The sequence below is a fragment of the Hypomesus nipponensis genome, chromosome 25, assembly GCF_054491055.1.
Source record: "Hypomesus nipponensis isolate SF chromosome 25, ASM5449105v1, whole genome shotgun sequence".
Taxonomy (NCBI): Eukaryota; Metazoa; Chordata; class Actinopteri; order Osmeriformes; family Osmeridae; genus Hypomesus; species Hypomesus nipponensis.
This window is the reverse complement of record NC_140385.1, coordinates 3178466-3197500: the sequence shown is the minus strand read 5'-3', so window position 1 is coordinate 3197500 and position 19035 is coordinate 3178466. Positions and strand designations below refer to the sequence as shown.

At 53.1% G+C, this 19035-nt stretch overlaps 1 protein-coding gene across 2 annotated transcripts in view; it reads left to right on the top strand.

Moving 5' to 3' along the window:
• Nucleotides 1-18497, top strand: part of shroom4 (shroom family member 4) — a 28357-nt gene extending 9860 nt beyond the window's left edge. Inside the window, exons 3-11 of one of the 2 annotated variants that reach the window (XM_084691573.1) lie at nt 6759-6944; nt 8612-11648; nt 13261-13322; nt 14213-14959; nt 15075-15713; nt 15834-15942; nt 16059-16160; nt 16625-16795; nt 16963-18497. In XM_084691573.1, the coding sequence (XP_084547699.1) occupies nt 6759-6944; nt 8612-11648; nt 13261-13322; nt 14213-14959; nt 15075-15713; nt 15834-15942; nt 16059-16160; nt 16625-16795; nt 16963-17250 (5341 nt within the window). In that variant the 3' untranslated portion in view covers nt 17251-18497. Of the gene's footprint in view, nt 1-6758; nt 6945-6966; nt 7559-8611; nt 11649-13260; nt 13323-14212; nt 14960-15074; nt 15714-15833; nt 15943-16058; nt 16161-16624; nt 16796-16962 lie in introns of those variants that run through there. The other variant, XM_084691574.1, reaches the window with a different exon arrangement.
• Nucleotides 18498-19035: the final 538 nt, after the last annotated feature.

The window sequence follows — 19035 nt, the reverse complement described above, 5'->3', positions numbered from 1 at the left end:
AGAGAGAGAGAGAGAGAGAGAGAGAGAGAGAGAGAGAGAGAGAGAGAGAGAGAGAGAGAGAGAGAGAGAGAGAGAGAGAGAGAGAGAGAGAGAGAGAGAGAGTGCCTAGTCTCTGCTCCGGTGGAAAGCAGGATAGCAGCTCAAGGTTTCTGTGTGTTTCAGCTCCATGCTTGTTAGGAGAGTAGACCAGAGCTAACCCTGTTAGACACACACACTCACACACACTCACACACCACCGTGGTTGATGAAGTGCTTCCCAGACTTCCTTCTTAGCTCTGTTGGCTGTGAGAGTGAAGTTTCTTAATCCCACAGCTCAGTCATGTGTGTGTGACTCATTGTGTCTGATATGAGCGGCTTAACTTAGTCTGAGGGGTTTCCCACCATCCTGTGTGTGTTTGTCTTACTATGGCTGTGTGTGTGTGTGTGTGTGTGTGTAACATGTTTGCTTGGCCCATCATGATAATTGATCTAACTGCACACAGTCTAATCGCCAACTAATGTGACGTTAGTGACTCGTAACCGTGCCAACCGGGGGTTCCTGGCTGGGCCCTGATTGGCCTCTGCCCTCTGGTTCTCTCAGCCAATGGCGTCACTGCGTCAACTCGTTACGTTTGTCGGAACACCCTGGAAGGGTTCTAGAACGATGCCGCCAAAAAACACACACTCTGCCAACTAGGGGATGATACTCTGCCCCCCCCCCCACACACACACATACACACACACACACATACACACACATACACACATGTGCTGGTTTTACAGTGGAAACAGGGTTTCCGTGTTTGCCTTTTTCCACTCTGCTGGAGCAGAAGAGGGAGGTATGATGGATTAGTTGGTACAAGGACAACTTGAGTGTGTGTTCATTTCTTAAGTATAAAACACTTTGGCGATTACACAGGCCTATTGATGGTACTTAGAAGGAGAAAGGGCTGGAGGGGGGGGCTCTCTGGAACACCTTGTTCATCACCATGGTTACCTGGTCCATCCAAGATGGCTGCCTGCCAACCAACACACACCATGGCAACCAAACCACAGGGGTCCCACCTCAGGTGTGTGTGTGAGTGTGTGTCTCTGTGTGTGTGTGTGTCTGTGAGTTATTCTAAGCTCAGTTACAACTCACTGAGCGAGGGCTCACATTAAGGGTCTTTAAAGAGATTTCTGTTGCTGTCCCGGCACCATCAAACTAACTCAACCACCCCCACGTCTCCATCAGTCTGGCCAATAGAAACGCAGATTAAAATAAGATCCAGGAAGTGGGGAAGCTGACTGGATATTTCTGGAAGATTCCACTAGAGTTTGTGAGATGTTGTTGTGTGATCTTGACCTGGAAATGCCTCAGTATAGTGCTTCCTGTTTGGCTTATGGTTTATGGTTTGAATGGTGTATGTGGTATAAATGTGTGTGTGCGCGTGTGCGTCTGTGTGTCAGTTTCCCACAGTAGGCAGCAGCAGGGAGTCAGGGGGACATTCTTTGCACATTGCATCACTTCCTGTCCTTCCCAATGTTTTCCCTCCCAACTTCCTCTTCCAGGCAGACCTGTGTGTAATATGGAGCTAAAACAGTCAGTTTGAAATGAGGAACCCTGATCTTCACCAGTTTAACGTGGGCCAGGCCCAGACCAGACCTGACTACATTTACGTTTAGTCATTCAGCAGACACTCTTATCCAGAGCGACTTACAGTAAGTACAGGGACATTCCCCCCCGAGGCAAGTAGGGTGAAGTGCCTTGCCCAAGGACACAACGTCATTTTACATGGTCGGGAATCAAACCGGCAACCCTCTGATTCCTAGCCCGATTCCCTAACCGCTCAGCCATCTGACTAGCTCCTGACTAGACCAGACCAGACTAGACCTGGCTAGACCAGACCTATCCAGACCAGACTAGACCTGGCTAGACCAGACCTATCCAGACCAGACTAGACCTGGCTAGACCAGACCTGACCAGACTAGACCTGAGTGGACAAGACCATTTCCATTTAGGTGAACAGATTCTGGAGAGGCAGATAGAATCTCTGTGTGTTCTACATCTATGTTCTAGTTCTGTTCTAGTAGTGTTGGATCTCCACACAGCATACAGCTGGTTGGAGGGGGTGAGGGTTGACCTGACCACCTGTAGACAGGGGCACACCAGTTGGGGAGCTGAATGAGATTTAAAGCTCCCTTTGATGCAGAGAACAGACCATCACGCACAAGTACATACACTCACACACGCACACACACACGCACACACACACACACACACTGGACGTTTCGGATCAGGAAATGTCCAGTGTTTGGAATGCGACCACAAATTCCCAGAAGAGTCCAACCAAGATTTCCACCACGATGTCAAGTAGTTGAGAGAACAATGGTGTACCCTTCCTCTCCTCCCCTCTCCTCTCTTCTCCTCCTCTCCAGCCCCCTCCTTCCTTTCTTTCCCTTCTTTCTTCTCTCCACTCTCCTTCTCTCCCCTCTCCTTCTCTCCTCCCCCCTCCCCTCCCCTCCCCCCTCATCTCCTCCCCCTCCTTCTTCTCCTTCCCCTCTTTCCTCTGTCCCCTCCTCTCCTCACCCCTCCTCTTCTTCTCTCTCCTCCTCCCTCCCCCCTCTCCTCCTCCCCCATCCCTCCCCCCTTCTCCTGACTAAACAATGGACATTCCAGTCATTCCTAAGGCTTCTTCCCCCTCTCTCTCTCTCTCTCTCTCTCTCTCTCTCTCTCTCTCTCTCTCTCTCTCTCTCTCTCTCTCTCTCTCTCTCTCTCTCTTTCTCTCTCTCTTTCACACTCTCTCTCTCTCTCTCTCTCTCTCTCACACACACACACACACTCCTGCACAGACACACACACACACACACTCCTACACAGACACACACACACACACAGTCCTACACAGACACACACACGCACACACACACACTGAACTCTGGCTCCTCGCTCTCTCTCATTAATGCTTTTCCCAGAGGGGGGAAAACCAAAACATTTTCCGTGGCTAATCAGATCCAGGATGGATGTGTGTGTGTTTATTTGGTGGATTGCTTGTTTAGGTGGAATGACAAGTTCTGATTTGGTTGAAATTGTCCTCTCAGCAGATTAGCACAGTCTAAGTGTGTCCACACCATTTTATGTTTTTATCTTTGTGTGTGTGTGTTTACATTTGTGTGTCGCATGTTTGTGTGTGCGTGTGGAGGTTTTTGTCGTATATTTTATAATTTATGTGTGGTCAAAGATTGTGTGGTGTGTGTGTGTGTGTGTAACCTGGGTTACAGACCTCCTCAGGTCCTCAGAGCTGGTTCTTATTATCTGTTCTGTTTAACAAGGACTCCATAATACATGACCCCCATTCATTCACACTCTCTCCTCTCTGTGTGTCTCTCTGTCTGTCTCTGTCTCTCTCTTTCTGGGTAGAGTGTTTGGAGAACGATGGTTTCAGAGAAAGCTGGAGAGTGGGCAAAAGAGACATGGAAAGATGTAAAGAGAAGGAAAAGAGGAGAGGGGGATACGGAGAGGCAGAGAGAGGGAGTGAGGGGGAGGGAGGGGGAGTGAGGGGGAGGGGAGAGGGAGGGAGAGTGAGTCATACATATAGACCTTGTCAGTAACAGTGTTAGAACATGAGGCTCTAGTGGACTTTACCTTTCTGTGTGTGTGTGTGTGTGTGGCCTAGTGCATAATGGTGGGCTATGGGGGACAGACATGCAAACTAACACAGGGTCTGATTGCATTCAAACATGACACACACACACACACAAAGAAACACACACACACACACAAACAAAGACACGCATGCATGCACACAAACACACACACACACACACACACACACACAGGAGAACCATAAAACAAACAGCGCCTGATTGCAGGCTCAACACAAAAGGACCGAAGGGAGAGACGAGACTGTCCTCCCCCTCCTCCCCCCTCCCTCCCCCCCTCACGCCCTCTGAGCCAAAAGGATGGTATGTAAGGAATCTCATAAACACACACACACACACACACATTGGTCAGACCACAGCAACAGAATTGGCCTTTGAGGAAACCCTTTGAACCCTGGTCAAACACTGCTGATGTGTCTGGTTCAGTCTGCTGGTTCAGTCTGCTGGTTCAGTCTGCTGGTTCAGTCTGCTGGTTCAGTTTGCTGGTTCAGTCTGCTGGTTCAGTCTGCTGGTTCAGTCTGCTGGTTCAGTCTGCTGGAGTGTTGGGATGTGTGCACCTAGGAAGTAGAACTGTAGAATGTGTTTGAATGTGTGGATGGAACCATGGAAGGCTCTCTCCAGCTGGACCCCTAGTTCTAGAGCTTTCTCAAATTCTGTCGGAATGTACCTCTGTTTCTCCCTCACCCCCACACTTTTTTTCTCCTTTATTTCTTTCTCCCTCTCTTCCTCCTTCTCCTTCTGCATTTCTCTCTGTCAAACAATAACAAAGAGGAACTCTGGGTATTATTCTAACAGCAGCAGGCTCTTTATCTGCTCCCAGCATAGCTTCCTGTCCTCAGACTCCCACTTCCTGTTAGGAGTCAGAGACTAGGAGAGAGAGGGAGGGAGAGAGAGGGAGGGAGAGAGCAAGAGAGAGAGAGATATAGCAAGGGAGGGAATGATGGAGGGAGGGCTGAGCAATGTTTGGTCTTCAAGTTCGAAAAACGAGGGAGGGCAAGGAGGGGAGGAAGAGGGAGGAGAGACGTAGGAGGGGAGGAGGTCAGTCGTCCTGTGTTCCTGGTGGACGGAGAGCGTTGGTCAGTTTCTACTTCAGAACGCAGGAGGGTCTGGACCTGAGAACCAGCCGTTCTCCGACCCGGAGATCACGGAGAATCCCTTTCTGCGGACGGAACCGACTCCTGCTGTAGCGGGGCGAGGAGGAGCAGGAGTCCACTGGAGAGTGTGTGAGTGTGTGAGCGTGTGTGTGTGTGTGTCATTGAAGGGAAGGGCTTTGACTGGAAATGTTGGATTACGGTGGATTAGCGGAGAAAGGATGACTGGAATTCCGACGTGAGTGTGAGTGAGGTGTGTGTTTGTAAGACTTTCGAGCCTCTGTAATGGAGTGGATTAATCAGTTATCATTGCGGAAATCTCTTTCTCTGGAGGGTGAGTTTGAACCTGAACCCAGATCTGTTGTCCCGCGGTGTGTTCCATGCTTGTGTGTCACCTCCACACTCCAGTCTCTCTCTCTCTCTCCCGGTCTGTGCTGTGTGACGCACGCTGCCACACACACGCAGCCTGTTACCCGTTACTGCACGCATGCTCTTGGGATCTGCTGCCTTTCCTACTCTGCCGCTTTAGAACCTTTTGTCTGTCCTTCAGTTCCATGAAGAATGTGCGCTAGAATGTGCTGACCGTAGCTTCATTCAAACACTGATGGACAGACTTATTGTCACATGACTGTCTCCTTATCTGACGGACTGACCAACCGTCTGGGACAGGGACTGCTCACGGTTGTGCGGTAACAGTTAAGAGGTGACAACCTTTCCCCTCCTTCCTCTGTGTGGTGACAGAACAGCACACAGTCATCGGAACAGTGATGTCGCCGACAGTTACTGAAACACATGGAAGTTTCAACCTGTCACTTCTAGAACTTCTGTAATGATCCGGAACGTTAATGCTAACTAATGTTAGCATTCCAGTTCTCCTCAAGTAGACCTTGACAGATTTATGACTTTTAAACTGTGCACACAGACCAAGTGAACTTCCTCCATTTCTCAAATTTTTATACTGTAATTCATCATTTTGGAGCTGAAGTGTGTGTGGGTGTTTGATAACTCTGTTTGTCTAATCTGGTGGGAACTTCCTGACTATTTTATCTCTCTGTCTCCTCTCTTTCTCTCCTATCTTTTTCTCTCCATCTGTCCATCTATGTTTTTCCATTTCTCACTCTTCCCCCATCTCTCTCTCTCTCTCTCTCTCTCTCTCTCAATTTCTCTCACCCTCTCCCCATGTCTCTCTCTCTCTCTATCCATCTTTCTCTCCATCTCTCTCTGTCCATCTCCCTCCATCTCTCTCTCTCACCCTCTCCCCATGTCTCTCTCTCTGTCCATCTCTCTCTCTCCATCTCCACCTTCCTCCCGTATTACATAAGCGTTCTCCAGATTCTATCAGGTCATTATAAACCAATCAGCAGCCACGGTTAGTTGAAGCTGTCCTGTTGTTTCAGTGAGCGATCTTTCTCAGGCCTTTATCTCTAACCATGAATGTAAATATTCCCAAAATGTTCTCATTGGAGGAACCCAGATTAGAATTCCTGGCTCCCCCTAAAAGGTATTGGTAGAGTCTAATTTGGGCCATGTTCTCAGAGCGTTGGGAAATCCGGGGCTTGTTTTCGGAGAATGTTCCAGAATTCCGCCTGTTATTCTCAGGTTACTATTACGAGTGCGATGGTCTATTCTCTGCACAGGAATATCCGTAGACGGAACTGTGGTGTTCCGGGTTTCCGTACCTGGCACCATGGCGACGGATCTGCCCCTTGGGAATCATTATTCTGGGATGTGTTGGAATGCCAGGGCCTGGAATAGAGCACAATAGAAACCCCTGGTGGATAGAATCGTGTCCCCTGCTTCCAGAACCCTCTGTCTTGTTCTGAAAGTGTCGTTCACTTTCAGCTCACCAGAGTTGGATTCATCCTGTCTCCTCAGTGTGTGTGTGTGTGTGTGTGTGTGTGTGTGTGTGTGTGTGTGTGTGTGTGTGTGTGTGTGTGTGTGTGTGTGTGTGTGTGTGTGTGTGTGTGTGTGTGTGTGTGTGTGTGCAGTGTCCCTCACTTGTATGCATTTCTTAACCCCCCCCCTCCCCTCTCTCTCTCCTGATAGGCGAACGGTCCCAGTAATCAGGCCGTCCTCCTGGCACCTGGCAAAGATCTCCTCCCCCCTCTCCCTCCTCCCCCCTCCCTCCTCCCCCCTCCCTTCCCCTGAGATCCCCCCTCCCCCACCTCCTCCCTCTGCCATGCAGCTCCACCCTGGACCCTGCCCCCCACCCTGGCACTCTGCAGATAACAGGTAACACACACACACGCGCACGCACACAGACACGCACACACACACATGCACGCACACACAGACAGAAACGCGCACATACAGACGTGGGTGATCAGACAGGAATGTCTGAATCAATGTCTGTAAATAGTAGTGATGTTCTGTCTCTGTGTGTGTGTGCGTGGGCGCGTGTGTGTTGACATTACACATGAGGTCACCCACTTCCTGAAACATTGTTGCTCCGTGGAAACTCGTCAGGTTTGCTGAATTCCCCCTCTTACAATGTACTCTCAGAGGACTGTGTGAGGCTAATCATGACACACACACACACACAATGAATAGGACATACCTACAGAGAGTGTGCGCAGACGTGTGTGTGTGTGTGTGCAGACATTCACGGCGCTAATTCGATCTTAGTGACCGTTTCCAGGGAAATAATTCCGTTCAGAAGACTGTTAACCTTTTCTGTAAGTCTGTAATTCAGCCCTGAGTAGTGTGCAGTTAGTTAAGCAGTCCAGTGTTCAAGGCTTGAGCTGCTGCATGGAGCCCCAGACGCAGATGAGAGCCGAGGATCAGAAACCCCCTTCTCGTCTCCACCTCCATGAACTTGGTGTTCTCCGTTTGGAGGGCATTTATCTGTCAGTATTTGTTTGCCAAACCTAAACGCTTTCTATATTTGCTCCCTCGTGCGTCATTTGCTGAATAGATTACTGTGCCCCACCTGATAAGGCTGATTTACTGTAGTGTAGAACCATTAGGTCTAATGGTTCTAGCAGCCCGTGTGTGTGCGTGCGTGTGTGTGTGTGTGGGTGCTTTAGGTTCCACTGCTAACCAAGCTTAACTGAATGACCTCGCCCCAGTTGCTTTACAGTACTACACACACACACACACACACACACAGTTACACAACGCTACATCTGATGTGTGCTGTGTGCTGTCGGCGTAGCGGGAGACAATGGAATGTGCCTCCCTGAAAGCTCGGACAAAGAGAGGAAGACATTCAATAAACCGAGTGTGTGTTCATGTTGTCCCAAACCACCAAATACTGTGTGCGCACGCGTGTGCGAGTGTGTCTGAATGTGTGTGTCTGTGTCCTTCTGTGTGTGTTTGTGTGTGTCTTTCTGTGTGTGTTTGTGTGTTTATGTCTGTGTGTGTGTGTGTGTGTGTGGGATGCACTAATTAAATGTACCCCATGATTTGTGTTCATATGAGGGACAAAATAAGACCCACATTTAACATTGTCCCGTTTGCCTGCCTGTGTGTGTGTGTGTGTGTGTGTTATTTCCCATGCTTCTAAGCTAATTTCCTCTCTTCCTCTTACCCACAATGCAGAAGTGGTGAGGAGGAAATCCCTCTTTGCCTAAAGAGTCTTTAAGAATGTGTTTGGCTTCCTCCCTTTACCTCTTTGGTTCTCTACTCTGTCCCTCTCTTTAAAGATTGTCATTTTGTAACTGTTGGTTGATTCTAAATCTGTCTCTCTTCCTCTCTCCCTTCTTCCCTTTGTCCTTTCCTCTTCCCACCTTCCTCTCGTCCCTCCTCTCTCCATCCCCTCTCTCCATTCTCCCTCTCTCCTTCCCCCTCTCTCTACACCTTCCCTCTCTCTCTTTCCTCCCCTCCCTCCTTCCCCCTCTCTCTACACCTTCCCTCTCTCTTTCCTCCCCTCCCTCCATCCTCCTTCTCTCCATCCGTAGCGACCTGTCCGTGCAGTGGGGTCATCTCTCCAGACACTACCCCACAGACCGCAGCAGTTCCCTGGGCAGCATGGAGAGCCTGGACCCTCCCGGCCACACAAACTACGATACCCAGAATGCACCCAGCCAGACTGCGGACTACGACCCCCACCTGTCTCCCGTCGACCCCGCCATCTTCAACAACAAGCGAGACTCAGCCTACAGCTCTTTCTCCGCCAGTTCCAACGCGTCAGACTACACCCTCCCTCTGCGGCCAGGAGAGGCCTGCTCCATGGACAATCTGCTTCAGAGCCTGGGGCCCGCCTGCCGGGGATACCCCAGCGGGGATGCTCACTCCCTGGGGAGCGTGGTAGGCGAGAGCCTGGATGAGTCGGGCCTAAAGTCGAGGTCGCTGACCAGGCCAAAAGTGAGGTTACCTGAAGCGAGGGCAAGGCCATCCTCGTACTGCTACGAGGAGGAGAGGAGGGAAGGTGGAGGTGGAGGAGGAGGAGGAGGAGAAAGAGGTGGAGGAGGAAGAGGAGGAGAAGGAGGAGGAGGAGAAGGAGGAGGAGGAAGGGCAGCACCTCCCCAGCCCCCAACCAGGAAGGACAGTTTCAGGGCGACCCGGGGTCGTCCTGGGGTCACAGACAACCGCTGCTCCTCCGCGCTTGTCGACATCTCCAGCCCCTCCTGTTGCCTGGGCAACGACCACCCCTCCGGCTCGGCTCCGGGACAGATCGTCAACGGCTACGGAAGCGAGTCACCCGCGAACAGAGACGGGAAGGGAGAATCCTCCTACCTCCCTCTCAACCCCCAGGGAGGCGAGGACCAGGAGAACCACGGACCCTCAGATCCCAGTCTCCGTGCCCCAACGAGGGCCTCGCCTTCCCCCTGCCCCATCCCCACACCTCCAGACCTCTCCATGGACCGCCGGGGGGAGACGGAGCACCTCCACCCCCAGGACAAGCACTCTTCCTTGGGGCTGCATCGCCACAGTGCCCCTGAGAAGCTCCTGGAGGTTTCCAGCGACCGCTCGGACCCCTCGGACTGTTCCGCGTCCCCTCCCAGCAGACAGTGGTCCCGCTCCCCGCTTCAAGCCCTCAGGGTGGGGCTAGCAGAAGACCAGTGGGCCCCCCACCTCCAGACCCAGGACAAGTGGGGAGGCAGCCGGTGCTCCACCCCAGGATCGGTGCTCACAGATGGGGATGCGGAGGTCGGGGAGGGGGGTCAGAGGCTGGAGGGTCTGGACGGGTTGGCTGGTAGTTCGCCCTCATCCATCCAGCAGCACCACACCTGGGGGCGTTCGATTAGTGTACCGGGGCAGCCCTCCGAACGTTTCATCCAGGGTGGAGTCAACTCTGATCGGGTACTGGAGAGGGACTTTGGGCCTATTAGCGCTGCTGCTAGCATGGATACTCTTCTGGTGGAACAGAGGGGGGCGTCAGGTGGAGGAAAAGGAGGCGGAGGAGGAGGAGCAGAGGGCAATGAAGGACAGACGGTGAAGAGGTCAAGCTCCTCCCGGAATCACCGGAGATCACGCCGTCGCAGCGAGCGGTTCGCCACCAACCTCCGCAACGAGATCCAACGCAAGAAGGCCCAACTGCAGAGGAGCCCAGGCGGGCTCCTTTACAGCGGGGACACCGTCCACGAGGAGGAGGGTTTGGACCTCCAGGGGGAGGTGGAAGAGAGGGGAGCACCAGACTATCATGCCCAGGAGCGAGGCTCCAAAATCGGGCACACTTCAGCCCTCCCCTCGCCCCGAGAAGAAGCCCCAGCCCCTGGAAGTCTAAGGAGGCTCTGCTCTGCCTCCACACCCCAGCTCCACCTCCCTAGCCTGGGAACAAATGACCCAGCTGACTCCAACTTTGACTGTCCACAGAAGCAGACTCAGGATCCATCCAGGAGCACCCTTCGGTCGGACCGGTTCAAACCCGATTGTGGTGTCGGATTCCGGGTGGTTGAGGAACCTGCCCCTGCTGGGAAAGCCCGTCGATGGCGGTGGACCCCGGAGCACAAACTCCAACCGGACCACGACGCCGACCAGCCTTTAGAGAGGTCAAAGGTCGTGGAGCCCCGACTCTCCTCCTCCTCCTCCGTCCGTTCATCCTCTTCCAGGATGGAGGAGAGCGACATCCTAACGTTTGCTGACCGGCGGAAGTTCTTCGAGGAAACGAGTAGGAGCATGTCCGTGACGAACCTCTCAGGCCTGACGAGTCGAAGGCAGAGACCGGATCGGCACGGGAGACACCAGCATCCTTCCACCCTGGAGCACCAGGGAGGGGGCCACTGCCAGGGACAAGCCCAGAGGAGGTACTCCTACCAGGGGGGAATCCTGCAGGAAAGTCCCCTGCTTCCGAACACGATGGAGGTCCGGAGGCAGTCTGTCAGTAGCGAGAGGGAGAGGGAGAAGGAGAGGGAAAGAGAAAGGATGCGAGAGTGGGAGAGGGAGGAGAGGGCGAGGGAAAGAGAAAGGGAAAGGGAGGAAAGGATGAAGGAAAGGGAGAGACAAAGAGAGGAGAGGGAACAGGAGAGGGTCATGGAGTTGGAAAGGGCTAGACTAAGGGATATTGAGCAGGGAGAAAGGGAGGAGAGGGTGAGAGAGTGGGAGAGGCAAAGAGAGAGGGAGGTGGAAAGAGAGAGAGAAAGACAGAGAGAACTTGAGTTGGAGAGAGAAAGAGAGAGAGAACTTGAGTTGGAGAGAGAAAGAGAGAGAGAACTTGAGTTGGAGAGAGAAAGAGAGAGAGAACTTGAGTTGGAGAGAGAAAGACAGAGAGAACTAGAGAGGGCCAGAGAGAGAGAGCTGGAACTGGAGAGAGAAAGAAAGAAGGAGAGGGAGAGAGAAAGAGAAAGGGAGAGAGAAAGAGGAGAGAGAAGGTCTCTAAGTACAGAGTACCAGCAGAATGAATCCTCACACCCAGTCCAGACCCACGTCTACACCCAGGCCTTCCCCCCAACCCAAGCCCAGAACCAGGCTTCTCGTTCAGCCTTCCACCCCGTCAACAACCCCCTCTCCCAGGACAACCAGGGATACACACCGAGAAGCTACATTCCCACAGAGGCAAGTAGAGAAATGTCCTGGAACATGCGCACACACAAACACACACACGAACACACACACGAACACACACACGCGCGCGCGCACACACACGTTTCCCCATTGTCCACCCACTCTCCGCCGTGTCCATATATCCATCACTGTGCTGGAAGGGTTATACTCTTCAGGGCCGACTCCTTGGTTCTTAAACCCAGCTCCCTATAGGACCACATTCACATGTTTATGGACCAGAACCCATTCCAAGTGGATCTCTGTTACCCAGCCTCCCTGTGCTCATATCTTGGATCTGACAGAGCCAGATTTGGACCAGGTTGAAGAATCCCTTTTACTGACCGGTGTGGGGTGTGCCAGGTTTTCTAGAGTTTTTTTCCCCCAAGCGTTTCCACACATGCGTGGGGTGAACGTTCTAGAGCTGATGTTTTTTAGAGCTCCGTCTGGGTCCCTAGAACACGCTAGCTGTTCTCACGCGCCCATCCCAAAGGTTCCGGAATGTTCCGAACTTCCCAGCCCAGTCACGTTAGCATATGTTTACATTCTCTCCTCGGTCGTAAATTCAGCAAGAGTTGCGTTGCCGCGGCAACGCCGACATCACAACAGAATGTGCTCGTTCTCCCCGTTGAACTTCACAGACCATAATATTCCGATCAGATGTAGCGACCCTGGCCAAACCTCCTCGTAATACGACGAGGTAAACAAATCCATCCTGGCTCCGGGAAAAAAACCCCGAACCAAAACTGGGTTCCGCTCGCTCTGCGTCTTCCTTGGTCTCGACTCTGCGTGTGGGTCTGGAGCCTCTGCTCTTCTGGTCCGGTTCAGAGGAGGGTTGTTGTATCGACGCCCACACAGAGAGCAACATCTGAGTGATGCTTTAAATCCAACCACTCTGGCTTCGGGTTAGTTGGTTTAACAATACCAGATGTGTCTGAAATACTCTGGTCTGCCTGTACTTTTCCACACATTACATTTACATTTACATGTAGTCATTTAGCAGATACTCTTATCCAGAGCGACTTACAGTGAGCACAGGGACATTTCTCCTAGGGTTAAGTGCCTTGCCCAAGGACACAACGTCATTTGGCACGGCCGGGAATCGAACTGGCAACCTTCAGATTATTAGCCCGATTCCCTAACCGCTCAGCCACCTGACTCTGCATTCACACACAGTATTGGGCTTGGCCTGGGTCTGGAACTCAGTAGAGGCTAGCCAGGAGAGACGATGGTGTCATGTGACCTGCAGCCTTGGACTGGGGACAGGTAGTCCGCTCAATACAGAACTACGTGTGTGTGTGTGTGTGTGTGTGAGCGTGTCTGAAACTTAATATCCTGTATTCAGTCATTTACAATAAGCATGGTTGATATTCGTTACTTAGTTTTTCCTTTGACGGATATTTTTTTTTTGCTTACTTGGTTTGGATTGACCAGTTTTTTTTTTTTTTTCTTTCTTCTTCTTCTATAAAAGTAGTTGTTCCTGCAGCTGTTGTTTAGGTTGTCTTATTAAAGTCAGTGTCCAGTCATACAGTTATTATTAAATGTCTGGTCTAATGACTACACACACGCATGCACACAAGATCGGTGTACGCCATTGGTTGGTTAACCGTTGAATTGTCCTCCACAGACTCACACTGGACGGCCTTGTGACCAGACTCAGCTCTACAGGAAGTTCAGTCTTACGGAGAGGTGAGTCACTTCCTGTTCCTGTATGGCATCTCCCATTGTCGGTTTCTTTCTTTTTCTTTGTCTTTCTTTTGTGCGTGTTCCTTTATATATGTCTTTCATGCTTTCTTTCCCTCCCCTCTCACTCCCTCCCTCACCCCCTTCATTCTCCTTCTCTCCCTCCCTCACCCCCCCTCATTCTCCTTCTCTCCCTCCCTCACCCCCCCTCATTCTCCTTCTCTCCCTCCCTCACCCCCCCTCATTCTCCTTCTCTCCCTCCCTCACCCCCCCTCATTCTCCTTCTCTCCCTCCCTCACCCCCCCTCATTCTCCTTCTCTCCCTCCCTCACCCCCCCTCATTCTCCTTCTCTCCCTCCTTCACCCCCCCTCATTCTCCTTCTCTCCCCTCTCACTCCCTCACCCCCCCCCCTCATTCTCCTTCTCTCCCTCCCTCACCCCCCCTCATTCTCCTTCTCTCCCTCCTTCACCCCCCCTCATTCTCCTTCTCTCCCCTCTCACTCCCTCACCCCCCCCCCTCATTCTCCTTCTCTTCCCTCTCACTCCCTCACTCCCCCCTAATTCTCCTTCTCTCCCTCCTTCACCCCCCCTCATTCTCCTTCTCTCCCTCTCTCTCCCTCACCCTGACCCCCCCCCCCTCATTCTCCTTCTCTCCCCTTTCACTCCCTCACCCCCCCCTCATTCTCCTTCTCTTCCCTTTCACTCCCTCACCCCCCCCTCATTCTCCTTCTCTTCCCTCTCCCTCCCTCACCCCCCCCCTCATTCTCCTTCCTTCCCCTTTCACTCCTTCACCCCCCCCTCATTCTCCTTCTCTTCCCTCTCCCTCCCTCACCCCCCCTCATTCTCCTTTTCTCCCTCCCTCACCCCCCCCTCATTCTCCTTCTCTCCCCCTTTCAGAGAGTTCCCCAGGCGCAGTACCGACCTCAGACCACCAGAGGGCGCTGATCCGTCCCTCTGCCGTGAGGAGCAGCAGCACGGCCGCTGGGGAGCCCGACTGTCGGCCTGCAGCACGGACGCCGAGCGCTCCCCTCCTCCTCACCCCTCCTCCCCCCTCTCTCCCCCCTCCCCTTCTCCGCTGCGGGGGAGGGCCATGTCCGAGAACGACCTCCGCTTCGACGCGCGCCGTCCGCACGCGCGCTTTCTTCCCTTCGCGGCGGGAACCGCCCCGGCACTGAGCGAGGCGGAAGAGGCGGGACGCGGAGGGGGAGGAAGCGTTGCCGGGGCAACCAGGAAGAAGACCCCCCCTCCTCCGAGGCCTCCCCCCCCCAAGTGGGAGCAGTTCCACCGCAGGAGGGCCTCGCACCACAACCTCTTTGCTTCCTCACCTCCCTTCCACCCCTCCTCCTCCCTCCTCGGCCCCCAGGGCCCGGGGTCTCCCCCCTCCCCCGCTCTCCCCCAGGAAGCTCCTCGTCTGCGTTCTTACAGCCTGCCCCCCCAGAGGGAGGAGCTTCACGTTTACCAGCAGGCGGAGGTACGCCCCCTTTCGCAAGCCCCGCCCAGCCCTGGGTTCACCCGCAGGGCATTCAGGCCCGTAGCTCCGTCCCACAGGGAGGAGGACACGCCCCCTCCTAGGGGTTGCCACGGGAACCAGGGCGGGGGAGTGGACACGCTCCCTCCCCGACCAACGTCGGACAACTGTACCAGGTGAGGAGACACACACACACACTCACACACACTCACATTGTCTCCCTCTTTTACACACACACACACACACACTCTCTCTTACTTGCTCAGTGTTCCCATGCTTGTGTGTCCCCAGGTTGAGTGGAGCAGACTCAGGTCCCACTGTGCTGAAGCCAGACAGCTACAGACAGCAGAGACCAGCAGCCGAGTGGACCAGGACTACATCTCCCAGAGGGCCGAGCGGCGCCCTGGAGAAAAAGGGCGTGGCCCTGGTAGAGCCCTACCTCTCCATGAGCTACGAACAGCAGCAGCTGATGATGATGAACCAGAACCACGGAAGGTTCCACAACCACCACCATCACAACAGGGTTCCGGAACCCCAACAAACTCTGGAACTGCGACCGGAACTCAGCCCCAGCCCCGCCCACAGCCTGGAGGCAGAGCTGGACATCCCCATGGAAACGGACATCGACGACTTCCCGGAGGAGGGACTTCCTGAGGACAAGGAGCCAATCAGGAACGAGCTCCAGTGTTTTGCCTTGCCAGTGAGGGTACTCGAGACGGACATGGACTCCATGCCCGAGCGAGAGACCTCGCCGGTGTGCAGGCTGAGAGCAGAGAGAGGCTCTCTGGAGGTGGAGCTGGAGGTGGGGACCAGAGAGGGGCTCTTTGACGAGCTCTTCCCCCACAGAGGTGAGGGCGAGGCGGGCAGCGAGAGCTGGAGAGGAAGCTACCCCCGCAGCCCGATGGAGAACTCCTCCGACAGCCTGGACAGGTGTGTGTGTTTGTGTGTGTTGCTTGATGCGAATATGCTTCTGGTGAGTTCCAAAAAGCATAACATCTCCACTCTTCTTCCCTATCCTCTCTCCTCTCCTCTCCCCCCCCCCTCCCCCAGACGTTCTGGGGCCAGCTCCAGTGGCTCCTCCTACTACAGCCCCTCTACAGCCAAGCTCCTGACTGACTGCTGCTCTGACCAGGACCAGGACCAGGAGCTGACCTACAAGGTACACACACACACAACACACACATACACACTCGCACATGTTCAGTACTCACACACACACTCTCACACGCACACACGCACCCTCTCTGACCCCTGTGTGTGTGTGTGTGTGAGCAGAGGCAGCTGATGGAGAGTCTGCGTAAGAAGCTGGGCGTTCTGAGAGAGGCCCAGAGAGGCCTGCTGGAGGACATCAGAGCCAACACACAGCTAGGAGAGGAGGTGGGACACACACACAAACACGTGCAAGCATCAGAAGTGTGTGTACCAACCACACACAACTTTTCATTCCAACCATGCTCTTTAGTGTCTTCTATCCTCCTCTCACACTCCTCTCTCCCTCTCACCTTCTTCCTCTCCCCTCCCCCCTCCCTCCCCTCCCCTCCCCTCCCTCCCTCCCTCCCCTCCCCTCCCCCTCCCTCCCTCCCTCCCTCCCTCCCTCCCTCCCTCCCTCCCCCTCCCTCCCTCCCCCCCCCCCCCTCCCTCCCTCCCCCCTCCCTCCCTCCCCCCCCCTCCCCCCTCCCCCCTCCTCCCTCCCTCCCCCCTCCCTCCCTCCCCCCCTCCCTCCCTCCCCCCTCCCTCCCTCCCCCCTCCCTCCCTCCCTCCCCCCTCCCTCCCTCCCCCCCTCCCCCCTCCCTCCCTCCCCCCTCCCTCCCTCCCCCCCCCCCCTCCCCCTCCTCCGGCAGGTGGAGGGCCTGGTGGTGTCCGTGTGCAAGCCCAGCGAGGTGGACAAGTTCCGGATGTTTATCGGGGACCTGGACAAGGTGGTCAGCCTGCTCCTGTCACTCTCCGGGAGGCTTCTGAGGGCGGAGAGCTCCCTGCACGCTCTGGAGCCCCACACGGCACACAGCGAGAGGGTGAGGGGGAGGGGGTTGGGAGGGGTGAGAGGGAAGGAGTTGCTAAGTAACATGAGTTAGATGATCTGTGAAGCAATTAGCTGGATATAAAGACACAGATTCCTCTCTCATTAATCATAATTATCATAATAATCTCCCTCCCCCCCCCTCCCTCCCTGCCCCTCCAGCTCCCCCTGCTGGAGAAGAAGCAGCACCTCCTGGAGCAGCTTGCGGAGGCCCAGGGCCTGAAGGAGCACGTGGACCGCAGGGAGCAGGCGGTGGCCCGGGCCCTGGCCCTGCGCCTGGCCCCTGAGCAGCACCGCGACTACAGCCACTTTGTCAAGATGAAGGGGGCCCTGCTGGTGGAGCAGAGGCAGCTGGAGGACAAGATCAGGCTGGGAGAGGAGCAGCTTCGTGGGCTGAGGGAGAGCCTGGGCCTGGGCCTGGGGCTGGGGCTGGGGTATGGACACTATTAGATAACTGGGACTCTATGTTCTTCATAGAGAAGGCAGCATAGGGATAGGGCTGGGGCTGTAGTGGAGGCTGTGGCTGGGGCTGTAGTGGAGGCTGTGGCTGGGGCTGTAGTGGAGGCTGTGGCTGGGGCTGTTGTGGAGGCTGGGGCTGGGGCTGTGATGGAGGCTGGGGCTGGGGCAGGGGTATGACACTATCAGATAGCTGGGCCTGCAATTCCATCCCTGTGTCCACTCCTTACAGAAGTCTTACTGTCAGTGTCTTTCTCTCTGTAGGTGATTACCTAGCAACAGCACGCTATGCACAGCCAAAAGCTGTTTGCTTTAATGTTTCATACGTGCTTCTTGGTTGACGCTGTAACTACACGATTTCCATTTTGATATCGATATATTCACAACTGAGAGAACTGGAACACGTGCATCGCACAAGCGTGGGGACCCTCAGTGATGCACACACTCCATCTTGACACTAGTTTTTGTCTAAAATGTTGTTGACTGCTACCAAAGACTTAAGAATAGACACTGAGGCCTGAGGATTCAGATTCAGATTGTCCGTTTGGACAGGACTCCTCATATACCTTGACCAAAGAACTTTACTCAAGAGATTCAGGTTAACTGGTAAGATTCAGATAGATAAGTTTGTATATTTTTGCGTTTTGTGTAAAAAGTTTTTTTTTTTGCCAAAGGAAATTTGCTGTGAATGGATTATGTGCGGTTTCTCAAAACACTAGTCTGTAAAACAAACCACACACACATAAACACTACTCAACACCCGCACACACTACAGAAGGCACACTCAAGAGATGATGGGTCTATTCAGGGGCTGAGAAAATAGGAAGTTGACCTATGCTGCTCTCATTGACGTATTGATTATCGATCGATTACTTGTGGATCGATTACTTTCCTCCCTAAGGGTTGTAGGAGTGTCATTTTTTGATGTCAGCACTGGAGTAGGTTTTGATGGCTTTTCCGAAGCAAATGAATCAAAACACATCCTTGTAAACTTGCTCTTTTTGTTTATATACTTGTATATCTTTGCTATATAGCTATATATATATATAAATAGCTATGTGTATTATATTGTGTCTATAGCCTCTTCTCCTCAAACTTCTACCGTTCTAACTTGGACGCGTTACTAAGCGACCAGTATGAATCATTGTCTGTTTGCTACTCGTTCCAGTTTGGGGTTTTTGTATAAAGAAAATGTTCATGTGAAATAAGTACCATCAATAATAATACTGTTTTAATCTAAACTCAGTATTCATGTCTTGTTTTGGTCGAAACAATTTTTTATTTTACACAGTTTGGATTCGAACGACTTCACATGAGCAGAGAGAGGAGAAGAAAAGAGATTGAAGAGAGAGAGAGACACAAAGAAAACATGAAGAGTGAAAAAGAGATTAAAAAGAATGAGAGAGAATGTGAGAGTGAGAAAATGTTTTGTCCCAAGGAAGGGAGAGAAGGAAAGGAAATGAGGGGGAGGAGAGAAGGAAAGCTTTGTTGAGCAACATCTTCATGGGAGGTAGGGTGGACAAATATTTATTATTTATATTCTCCTCAGAAGATTGAGATGGGGGGGGGGGGAGAGAAGGGAATAAAGTAGACTATGTGAGAGGGAGGAAGAGAAGGAGATATACAATAACTAAAATAAATAAAATATCTGGTTATACAGTCAGACAGAAATTAAACAGAATATCTGTTTCCGACACACACTTGGTTAACCTTCTCAGAAGAGGGCGTAGCTTGAGGTTGGGGGAGGGGGTGATGTTTTGAAAGGGCTTCATGTGAACT